The sequence below is a fragment of the Sinocyclocheilus anshuiensis genome, unplaced genomic scaffold (genome assembly GCF_001515605.1).
Source record: "Sinocyclocheilus anshuiensis isolate Anshui unplaced genomic scaffold, SAMN03320099.WGS_v1.1 scaffold688, whole genome shotgun sequence".
Taxonomy (NCBI): Eukaryota; Metazoa; Chordata; class Actinopteri; order Cypriniformes; family Cyprinidae; genus Sinocyclocheilus; species Sinocyclocheilus anshuiensis.
Genome location: NW_015555748.1, coordinates 33,400 through 45,445, shown reverse-complemented (window position 1 = coordinate 45,445; position 12,046 = coordinate 33,400). Strand labels below are relative to the sequence as shown.

The window sequence follows — 12,046 nt, the reverse complement described above, 5'->3', positions numbered from 1 at the left end:
CCGGGTTCTTGTTCTTTATGAGAAGTGGTTTTATTTAATTTTAACATAAAGGCATGTTGTGTGTCACCGCAGTTAAATCGGTGTCTATCATGATATAACCTTAATCTCAAACCTATATAATGAGTTTGGAAATTTTAAAGAAATGCTTAATAAATGCACTGTAACTAAACCCATTAAATTTACTGTATTAGTCGACTAAAACTAGAATAAACTAAAGCAATTCAGATGACTAAAATATGACTAAAACTAAATGGCATTTTAGTCGAAAGACTGACGAAATCAAAATTTGCTGTAAAATGAACACTGGTTGCGAGCTGGACTCGAACCCTGGTTTATGGGGCGTGGCAGGTGAATGAGAGGTGTTGGGATCTTGTGTCCAGGGTTCTTCAGATGAGCCGGTCTGATCCCGAGAGCAGGCGTCTGCTGCAGGAGATCACGCAGGAACCGGACTCGTCCTCCTGCAGCTCTCTGCTGGATCCTGTGCGTCTGGACTGGGTCAGATACTGGGACAGAGAAACGCAGAGCTCCATCCTTCTGTCCCGACTGCAGCCGCCTGGTCAGTTCATCACAGCTCAACACTTCAAGAGTCACGCAAGCAGTGTTGGGGAATAAAGCAATAAGCCCCAAGAAGCCGTGGTTTACAGTGAATTTATAACAGCTAAGGGGCGTTGTTAGAGTGCCTAAAAACCCCTTAGCTGTTATAAACTCACTGTAAACCACGGCTTCACGGGGCTTATTGCTTTTATAAAACGGTTATTCCATATACGTAGTAAGGTTTCACAGAATAAAACAGAGCAAATAAAGTGTAATGATATAAATAAAAACAGTATTCTTCCACCAAACAATGTAGTTCCTCAGAATCAGTTGTGGTTGCAACAAAGTGGTTGCCGAGCAACACACAGACGTAAACAAAGGTGTGTGTTCGTAGAGTAATTTACAACAGCTTCGAACGCGGCTCAGCCAATCAGAATCAAGGACCGGAACTCTCCGTTTTATAAAGTTACTTTTAAAAGTAATGCATCACAATAGTGAGTTACTCCCTAAAAAAGTAACTAATTGCATTACTTACAGTGTTGGGGAATAACTAGTTACACGTAATTTAATTACAAAATAAATGTAACTGTAAACAGTTACAGTTATTGAGAAAAAATGTGTAATTAAATTACAGTTACTTATGAAAATGTTAACAATTTTTTTTTTTTTCCACACACCCACATACAGATTTAATAGATTTCTTCCATAAATTGCAGTGAAACCAATGTATCAGGAGTTTAGGACACATGCTTATTCAATAACGGTTTTATTTGTTTATGTATATGCTTTTATTTATTTTTTTAATTACCTGTTTTTTTCCAAGGCATTGTTAGATGCTAGTGCTTTCTGTCACGGCTATGCAAAGATTTGATTTCAAAACAGTATCATAGCTATTAAACTACTTCTTGTTATGATATTAAATCTGTATTTAACCTCAGAACTATCTCAAAGTAAGAAGAGGCGCTAAAATCTTGTGGTCGCTGTGCTTTAAAATTTAATTATTGTAATCTTAATTCAAGTAATGAAGGATTTTGAGAGTCTGATAGTAATCAGTGTTGAGTACTATTGTTAACCCTGCCTGATTTAAATGTTTCAAAATGATTAACATTTGAAAACATCCATTAGAAATGTAGAAAATAATCAAATGTAATCAGTTACTTTAATAATTGAAATAGTTACACTACGTATTACGTTTTAAGTAGGGTAACTTGTAATCAGTAACCTATTACATTTCCAAAGTAACCTTCCCAACACTGATCACTTAGTTACTTTTTAATGGAACGTAATGCGTTACGTTACTTTTTCAGGTTAAAATTAATTTCCGACACGCAGAACTTTTTTTTAATTTTTTTTTATTAATTTGTCAAGTTTGTGTCAAAACAAGTCATATTTCACCTCAAAATCAAAAGCAATAAATAATAAATTACATTTTTGCATTTGCATTTACATTTTACTCCCCAAATTCTCTTTCTGTCTTTTTATTTTGTTTTGCATTTAAAATCGGAAAGCGATGACATAATCATCATATTGCATACTGAATTGTGATTGGTCCTCTTTCATGTGTTTATTTGCATTCTCGATTTGTTTTTCTTTCTTACATCTGTTTAACCATCTGTTGCCTTTTTTACAATGTAAAGACAAACTATTTTGATTACATATTGCAAATTAAGCGTTTTTTTTAAACCACTATTAACATTTTTTTGCACTTTTTTTTTTTTTTTCAAAAAGTGAGAATGTTGTAAAGAAAAAATGAAGGATTATAAAATTCATTCAAATTAATTAATTAAAATTTTAAAAATGAAAGAAAATTTGCAAATTAATTACTATTAATGTAATTAATTTCATTAGTTTTTATTTCATTATTATTATTAATCATTTAATTCATTTTATTTAATTAAAATACTTATTATTCTAGAATTATATTCTAATAGGATCACAAACCTGTCAAGAACTTGTCCAGGTTTTATTTTACCTCAAAATAAAAAGAAAGAAATAATAAATTACATTTTGCATTATGCTAATTTAGCTTGAATTTATTTATTTATTTTTAAACCTTAATGCCTTTATGTAAAATGTAAACTATTATTTCTTGGTTTTTATTTTGAGGTGATATTTATATGTATGTAAAATAAATGTACATAAAATGTAAATATATGTATGTATTTGGATAAAAGCGTCTGCTAAATGACTGAATGTAAATGTATACAGATGTGTATACCAAAACTTGTATAACTTACTGTACAAAAAATATTTAAACATTTACATAAAATTATTTATAATTATAGTATTAATATAATATAGTATTAATAAATATTAAAAAATAAATTTTTATACTGCATATATACACACAATAATAAATATTATGTGTTAATTAAATGTTAATTCTTAATTTCCAACAATGAAAAAATAAGCTTTATAAATAAAAGAGCTTTTAAATATATATAGTTGGAAATTATACATAACATTTTTCATAAAATGAAGCAGGTTTGAAGGAAATGTTCTCTTTTGCTATGGTGTTGTATGGTAAGGATGTGTTTGATGTGGTGCTGTATGGTAAGGATGTATGGCGTTATTTTAATGACAAATGTCGAGAGCGCATTATTGTAGCGCGAAAGCACATTAATACAATGCGCGAGCGCGAATCTCTCCGCTCGCGCACGGATTTCCTTTGCTCTCGCACAAAACCGGACGCGTACTTAAAACATGTCTCCTCTCACTCAAACTGTGTCCTGTGCACTCTCAAATCTCTCTGTGCTCATGCGCTATAAATATTGATTCTTTTCGCACCTGAATTAAACATTGTCAAAGGTTATCATTATGCACTTTTAAAAAGTAGTCTCAAAACAGATTTGTGCAGGGCCTTTCCTTGATTTTTTTTATTGTTGTATTTTTGTTTTAACATAAACTGGTTATTGTAGCTACTTTGTTTTACTGTATCTCTTTTATGTTTGTATTTTGATCTTTTCTGCAAATGTACATGTGCATATGTGTTTGATATGGTGCTGTATGGTAAGGATGTGTTTGATGTGTTGTATATGGTGCTGTATGGTAAGGATGTGTTTGTGTTTGATGTGGTGCTGTAGGATAAGGATGTGTTTGATATGGTGCTGTATGGTAAGGATGTGTTTGATATGGTGCTGTATGATAAGGATGTGTTTGTTGTGTTTTATATGGTGCTGTATGGTAAGGATGTGTTTGTTGTGTTTGATATGGTGCTGTATGGTAAGGATGTGTTTGCTATGGTGCTGTATGCTAAGGATGTGTTTGATGTGGGGCTGTATGGTAAGGATGTGTTTGCTATGGTGCTGTATGCTAAGGATGTGTTTGATGTGGGGCTGTATGGTAAGGATGTGTTTGCTATGGTGCTGTATGCTAAGGATGTGTTTGATGTGGGGCTGTATGGTAAGGATGTGTTTGCTATGGTGCTGTATGCTAAGGATGTGTTTGATGTGGGGCTGTATGGTAAGGATGTGTTTGCTATGGTGCTGTATGCTAAGGATGTGTTTGATGTGGGGCTGTATGGTAAGGATGTGTTTGCTATGGTGCTGTATGCTAAGGATGTGTTTGATGTGGGGCTGTATGGTAAGGATGTGTTTGCTATGGTGCTGTATGCTAAGGATGTGTTTGATGTGGGGCTGTATGGTAAGGATGTGTTTGCTATGGTGCTGTATGCTAAGGATGTGTTTGATGTGGGGCTGTATGGTAAGGATGTGTTTGCTATGGTGCTGTATGCTAAGGATGTGTTTGATGTGGGGCTGTATGGTAAGGATGTGTTTGCTATGGTGCTGTATGCTAAGGATGTGTTTGATGTGGGGCTGTATGGTAAGGATGTGTTTGCTATGGTGCTGTATGCTAAGGATGTGTTTGATGTGGGGCTGTATGGTAAGGATGTGTTTGCTATGGTGCTGTATGCTAAGGATGTGTTTGATGTGGGGCTGTATGGTAAGGATGTGTTTGCTATGGTGCTGTATGCTAAGGATGTGTTTGATGTGGGGCTGTATGGTAAGGATGTGTTTGCTATGGTGCTGTATGCTAAGGATGTGTTTGATGTGGGGCTGTATGGTAAGGATGTGTTTGCTATGGTGCTGTATGCTAAGGATGTGTTTGATGTGGGGCTGTATGGTAAGGATGTGTTTGCTATGGTGCTGTATGCTAAGGATGTGTTTGATGTGGGGCTGTATGGTAAGGATGTGTTTGCTATGGTGCTGTATGCTAAGGATGTGTTTGATGTGGGGCTGTATGGTAAGGATGTGTTTGCTATGGTGCTGTATGCTAAGGATGTGTTTGATGTGGGGCTGTATGGTAAGGATGTGTTTGCTATGGTGCTGTATGCTAAGGATGTGTTTGATGTGGGGCTGTATGGTAAGGATGTGTTTGCTATGGTGCTGTATGCTAAGGATGTGTTTGATGTGGGGCTGTATGGTAAGGATGTGTTTGCTATGGTGCTGTATGCTAAGGATGTGTTTGATGTGGGGCTGTATGGTAAGGATGTGTTTGCTATGGTGCTGTATGCTAAGGATGTGTTTGATGTGGGGCTGTATGGTAAGGATGTGTTTGCTATGGTGCTGTATGCTAAGGATGTGTTTGATGTGGGGCTGTATGGTAAGGATGTGTTTGCTATGGTGCTGTATGCTAAGGATGTGTTTGATGTGGGGCTGTATGGTAAGGATGTGTTTGCTATGGTGCTGTATGCTAAGGATGTGTTTGATGTGGGGCTGTATGGTAAGGATGTGTTTGCTATGGTGCTGTATGCTAAGGATGTGTTTGATGTGGGGCTGTATGGTAAGGATGTGTTTGCTATGGTGCTGTATGCTAAGGATGTGTTTGATGTGGGGCTGTATGGTAAGGATGTGTTTGCTATGGTGCTGTATGCTAAGGATGTGTTTGATGTGGGGCTGTATGGTAAGGATGTGTTTGCTATGGTGCTGTATGCTAAGGATGTGTTTGATGTGGGGCTGTATGGTAAGGATGTGTTTGCTATGGTGCTGTATGCTAAGGATGTGTTTGATGTGGGGCTGTATGGTAAGGATGTGTTTGCTATGGTGCTGTATGCTAAGGATGTGTTTGATGTGGGGCTGTATGGTAAGGATGTGTTTGCTATGGTGCTGTATGCTAAGGATGTGTTTGATGTGGGGCTGTATGGTAAGGATGTGTTTGCTATGGTGCTGTATGCTAAGGATGTGTTTGATGTGGGGCTGTATGGTAAGGATGTGTTTGCTATGGTGCTGTATGCTAAGGATGTGTTTGATGTGGGGCTGTATGGTAAGGATGTGTTTGCTATGGTGCTGTATGCTAAGGATGTGTTTGATGTGGGGCTGTATGGTAAGGATGTGTTTGCTATGGTGCTGTATGCTAAGGATGTGTTTGATGTGGGGCTGTATGGTAAGGATGTGTTTGCTATGGTGCTGTATGCTAAGGATGTGTTTGATGTGGGGCTGTATGGTAAGGATGTGTTTGCTATGGTGCTGTATGCTAAGGATGTGTTTGATGTGGGGCTGTATGGTAAGGATGTGTTTGCTATGGTGCTGTATGCTAAGGATGTGTTTGATGTGGGGCTGTATGGTAAGGATGTGTTTGCTATGGTGCTGTATGCTAAGGATGTGTTTGATGTGGGGCTGTATGGTAAGGATGTGTTTGCTATGGTGCTGTATGCTAAGGATGTGTTTGATGTGGGGCTGTATGGTAAGGATGTGTTTGCTATGGTGCTGTATGCTAAGGATGTGTTTGATGTGGGGCTGTATGGTAAGGATGTGTTTGCTATGGTGCTGTATGCTAAGGATGTGTTTGATGTGGGGCTGTATGGTAAGGATGTGTTTGCTATGGTGCTGTATGCTAAGGATGTGTTTGATGTGGGGCTGTATGGTAAGGATGTGTTTGCTATGGTGCTGTATGCTAAGGATGTGTTTGATGTGGGGCTGTATGGTAAGGATGTGTTTGCTATGGTGCTGTATGCTAAGGATGTGTTTGATGTGGGGCTGTATGGTAAGGATGTGTTTGCTATGGTGCTGTATGCTAAGGATGTGTTTGATGTGGGGCTGTATGGTAAGGATGTGTTTGCTATGGTGCTGTATGCTAAGGATGTGTTTGATGTGGGGCTGTATGGTAAGGATGTGTTTGCTATGGTGCTGTATGCTAAGGATGTGTTTGATGTGGGGCTGTATGGTAAGGATGTGTTTGCTATGGTGCTGTATGCTAAGGATGTGTTTGATGTGGGGCTGTATGGTAAGGATGTGTTTGCTATGGTGCTGTATGCTAAGGATGTGTTTGATGTGGGGCTGTATGGTAAGGATGTGTTTGCTATGGTGCTGTATGCTAAGGATGTGTTTGATGTGGGGCTGTATGGTAAGGATGTGTTTGCTATGGTGCTGTATGCTAAGGATGTGTTTGATGTGGGGCTGTATGGTAAGGATGTGTTTGCTATGGTGCTGTATGCTAAGGATGTGTTTGATGTGGGGCTGTATGGTAAGGATGTGTTTGCTATGGTGCTGTATGCTAAGGATGTGTTTGATGTGGGGCTGTATGGTAAGGATGTGTTTGCTATGGTGCTGTATGCTAAGGATGTGTTTGATGTGGGGCTGTATGGTAAGGATGTGTTTGCTATGGTGCTGTATGCTAAGGATGTGTTTGATGTGGGGCTGTATGGTAAGGATGTGTTTGCTATGGTGCTGTATGCTAAGGATGTGTTTGATGTGGGGCTGTATGGTAAGGATGTGTTTGCTATGGTGCTGTATGCTAAGGATGTGTTTGATGTGGGGCTGTATGGTAAGGATGTGTTTGCTATGGTGCTGTATGCTAAGGATGTGTTTGATGTGGGGCTGTATGGTAAGGATGTGTTTGCTATGGTGCTGTATGCTAAGGATGTGTTTGATGTGGGGCTGTATGGTAAGGATGTGTTTGCTATGGTGCTGTATGCTAAGGATGTGTTTGATGTGGGGCTGTATGGTAAGGATGTGTTTGCTATGGTGCTGTATGCTAAGGATGTGTTTGATGTGGGGCTGTATGGTAAGGATGTGTTTGCTATGGTGCTGTATGCTAAGGATGTGTTTGATGTGGGGCTGTATGGTAAGGATGTGTTTGCTATGGTGCTGTATGCTAAGGATGTGTTTGATGTGGTGCTGTATGGTAAGGATGTGTTTGTTGTGTTTGTTATGGTGCTGTATGGTAAGGATGTGTTTGTTGTGTTTGATATGATGCTGTATGGTAAGGATGTGTTTGATGTGGTGCTGTATGCTCAAGGATGTGTTTGCTGTGTTTGATATGGTGCTGTATGGTAAGGATGTGTTTGTTGTGTTTGATATGGTGCTGTATAATAAGGATGTGTTTGTTGTGTTGTATATGGGGCTGTATAATAAGGATGTGTTTGATGTGTTTGATGTGGTGCTGTATGGTAAGGATGTGTTTGATGTGGTGCTGTATGGTAAGGATGTGTTTGATATGGTGCTGTATGGTAAGGATGTGTTTGTTGTATTTGATACGGTGCTGTATGGTAAAGATGTGTTTGTTATGTTTGATATGGTGCTGTATAATAAGGATGTGTTTGTTGTGTTGTATATGGTGCTGTATGGTAAGGATGTGTTTGATATGGTGCTGTATGGTAAAGGATGTGTTTGATGTGGTGCTGTATGGTAAGGATGTGTTTGATGTGGTGCTGTATGGTAAGGATGTGTTTGATGTGGTGCTGTATGGTGAGGATGTGTTTGATGTGGTGCTGTATGGTAAGGATATGTTTGATATGGTGTTGTATAATAAGGATGTGTTTGTTGTGTTGTATATGGTGCTGTATTGTAAGGATGTGTTTGATATGGTGCTGTATGGTAAGGATGTGTTTGATGTGGTGCTGTATGGTAAAGATGTGTTTGTTGTGTTTGATATAGTGCTGTATGGTAAGGATGTGTTTGATATGGTGCTGTATGGTAAGGATGTGTTTGATGTGGTGCTGTATGGTAAGGATGTATTTGATGTGGTGCTGTATGCTCAAGGATGTGTTTGTTGTGTTTGATATGGTGCTGTATGGTAAGGATGTGTTTGATATGGTGCTGTATGGTAAGGAAGTGTTTGATGTGTTTGATATGGTGCTGTATGGTAAAGATGTGTTTGTTGTGTTTGATATGGTGCTGTATAATATGGATGTGTTTGTTGTGTTTGTGATGGTTCTGTATAATAAGGATGTGTTTGTTGTGTTGTATATGGTGCTGTATGGTAATGATGTGTTTGATATGGTGCTGTATGGTAAGGATATGTTTGTTGTGTTTGATATGGTGCTCTATGGTACGGAAGTGTTTGATGTGTTTGATATGGTGCTGTATGGTAAAGATGTGTTTGTTGTGTTTGATATGGTGCTGTATGGTAAGGATGTGTTTGATGTGGTGCTGTATGCTCAAGGATGTGTTTGTTGTGTTTGATATGGTGCTGTATGGTAAGTATGTGTTTGATATGGTGCTGTATGGTAATGATGTCTGATGTGGTGCTGTATGGTAAGGATGTGTTTGATATGGTGCTGTATTGTAAGGATGTGTTTGATGTGTTTGATATGGTGCTGTATAGTAAGGATGTGTTTGATGTGGTGCTGTATGGTAAGGATGTGTTTGATATGGTGCTGTATGGTAAGGATGTGTTTGTTGTGTTTGATATGGTGCTGTATGGTAAGGATGTGTTTGTTGTGTTTGATATGGTGCTGTATGGTAAGGATGTGTTTGTTGTGTTTGATATGGTGCTGTATGGTAAGGATGTGTTTGTTGTTGTGCTGTAGCTCAGGGTTCGTGGGATGCCGCTGTTCTGTGGTCGTATCTCACCTCTCTGCACGATGGTGTCCGAGCCTCGGCGTGGGTTTGCAGCTCGACCACGGCTGACATCCCCCGCTGGCCTGTGCTCGCACCGCACGTCATCAACCACAGCAGCCGCTGCGGACGGTACCTGCGTGATCAGATCCTGGCCCTGCTCGCCAGGTCAGAGCCGCTCAGATTCACACCAAATACAAACACATCCAGAGGAGACTGGAAGCATGTTTAGTGTGTGTGACCCTGGACCACAAAACCAGTCACAAGGGTCAATTACTCGAAATTGAGATTTATGCATCATCTGAAAGCTGAATAGATAATCTTTCCATTTATGTATTGTTTGTTAGGACAATATTTGGTCGAGATACAACTATTTGAAAATCTGGAATCTGAGGGTGCAAAAAAAATCAAAATATTGAGAAAATCATCTTTAAAGTTGTCCAAATTAAGTTCTTAGCAATGCATATTAATAATCAAAAATTAAGTTTTGATATATTTACGGTAGGAAATTTCCAAAATATCTGCATGGAACATGATCTTTACTTTAATATCCTGATGATTTTTGGCATAAAACAAAAATCAATAATTTTGACTCATACAATGTATTGTTGGCTATTGCTACAAATATACCTTATGACTGCTTTTGTGCTCCAGGGTCACAACTGACTAGGGCTGCGACGATAAATCGATTCTGAGATCTTCCGAATGCATCGCGATTCTCTCTGAAATCGATTCTGAGATTAGTTTTTTACAGCAGATGATGCTCTACTCTAGTTTTTATCCGCTCACTCAAATGCTCACGAAGAAGATCGTTCGGCTGAGTCTGTAATTTAATCTCGGCTCAGAATGCTTTTATGATGCTAAACACAGCCCACTGTGAACACCCTTGTAATTCGATTCAACCTTTTCAAATTTTATGAACGATTATTTTAGGTTCAAGTGTGTGTAAGGATTTGGAAATGAGCAGAGTATGGCTGTGTCTAAAGCATGCAGTGTTCAAAACTAAGCTCAGAATCGACTCGAGAAAGAATCGCGATGCATTGGGAGAATCTCAGAATCGATGCTGCATCAGTTCTCGATTCGCGATGCATCGATTTATTTGAGCTCAAAGCACTGATGTTAGTCTGTTTGTGTTCAGACAGGGCCTGTTTGTGCAGTCGGAGATGGAGGACTTCCAGCAGTTGCTATGGCGACTGGGTCAAGCCGGAGGAGTGATGCATCATGGGAATGATCCTCCTGTCCCACAGGAGTTTCACCAGCGCTTCGTCCTGCACTGTCTGGAGAACAGCCTGCAGTACCTGCTCTACTGCTACCTGGAGCACTACAGGTGAGACGCTATATGGCCAAAAAGTTATCACCATACTGTTTTTTTTTCATATCAGTTGATATCGATAATTATCGCGATAAATGTCAAATCTTTATTTATTTCAAGTTTAAGGCCAGATTTTTGCTCCAAAGTGAAAGTTTGTTGAAACCAGACAAAAAATTAGTTTCTGCACGTTCTAATGAGTGACATTGTTTCAAATCAAGAAACAAGTTTGGGTTGCCTGGTAATATTAATAATAATAATATCACTTTTTTGTCTCTTACAAATGCACATTCGATAGTAGCTTGAGTTAGGATGCAGATGTACATTTTTGTTCATTATCAAAATCAGTAACATCTCTAAAAATTGTAGCAACCTCATTTTTATATGGTTAAATTGAATTATTCTGATTTTATTTATTTTTTTATTAATCATTGGTCTCCGATAGTAGCATACATTTAAATCATGATAATCACAGTTAAAACCACACATAGCACCTCAATATATTTTAATATTAGTTATATATTAGTAAATGAACTGTGAACTAACAAACATCATAATTTTTATTAACTTGTATGTGTGTGTGTGTAAATATACTAAAATGTTTAATTATTTGTTTATTTAATCATTTTTGTTTTAGCTTTTGACATTTCAATTTATAATATTATTTTTATTTAATAACATGTTTTAATAAGTTAGTATTTATTAAGTTTTTTGTGAAGCTCTTTTCCATATAAAATTTATTTTGTATATTGTATTATATTAAGTAATGTAATTATTTTTATTCTATTATTTTTTTCTTTTAATTAGATTTTTAAATTTATATTATTATTATTATTCATTTTTATGAAGATCTTTCCAGAAATACAGTGTACATAATTATTAGTTTAATTTCTTATTTTATTTGTTTTATTTAATTATTTTTAATTCATATTATTATTAGTCATACATTTATGAAACTTTTCCATTTAATTTTTTTATTTGTATAACTATTTATAAATTATTTATGAAGCTCTTTTCTGTGAGATGTTTTTCAGCAGGACATTCAGGACTCGTCTCGTCTCATTGTGGATGTGTTTTTCAGGTTAACTCCCAGGAATTGCCCGCTTCTGACCGACAGAAACCTGTTTGAGAGTTTCCCCTGGTTTGAGATGATGCTGAAATTACAGAAAATCACCAGAGACCTTAAAGGTGAGCGTATTTTTATGTGACTGTGGAAATAGTTTTCTAAAACCATAGAACAGCTGTCCGTCAGTTTATCTCAAGACATCTGAAAGATTTTGTGACAGTATCTTAGGTATATAAACTGATGCTTTTAATTTTTCAGTGGAAAATAATTAATTCTTGAAATTAATTTCTTGAAAAATAACCAAATATTTATAGTGTTAAAATAAATATAAGCATTTATCTCAAATTAAATGGAAGTAAT

General features: G+C 37.5%; 1 protein-coding gene across 1 annotated transcript in view; it reads left to right on the top strand.

Moving 5' to 3' along the window:
• spg11 (SPG11 vesicle trafficking associated, spatacsin) overlaps positions 1 to 12,046 on the top strand; it is a 62,522-nt gene that overhangs the window by 19,848 nt on the left and 30,628 nt on the right. The window contains exons 15-17 of the mRNA XM_016467291.1: positions 9,284 to 9,479; positions 10,450 to 10,638; positions 11,702 to 11,808. Of these exons, the coding sequence (XP_016322777.1) occupies positions 9,284 to 9,479; positions 10,450 to 10,638; positions 11,702 to 11,808 (492 nt within the window). The remainder of the gene's footprint in view (positions 1 to 9,283; positions 9,480 to 10,449; positions 10,639 to 11,701; positions 11,809 to 12,046) is intronic.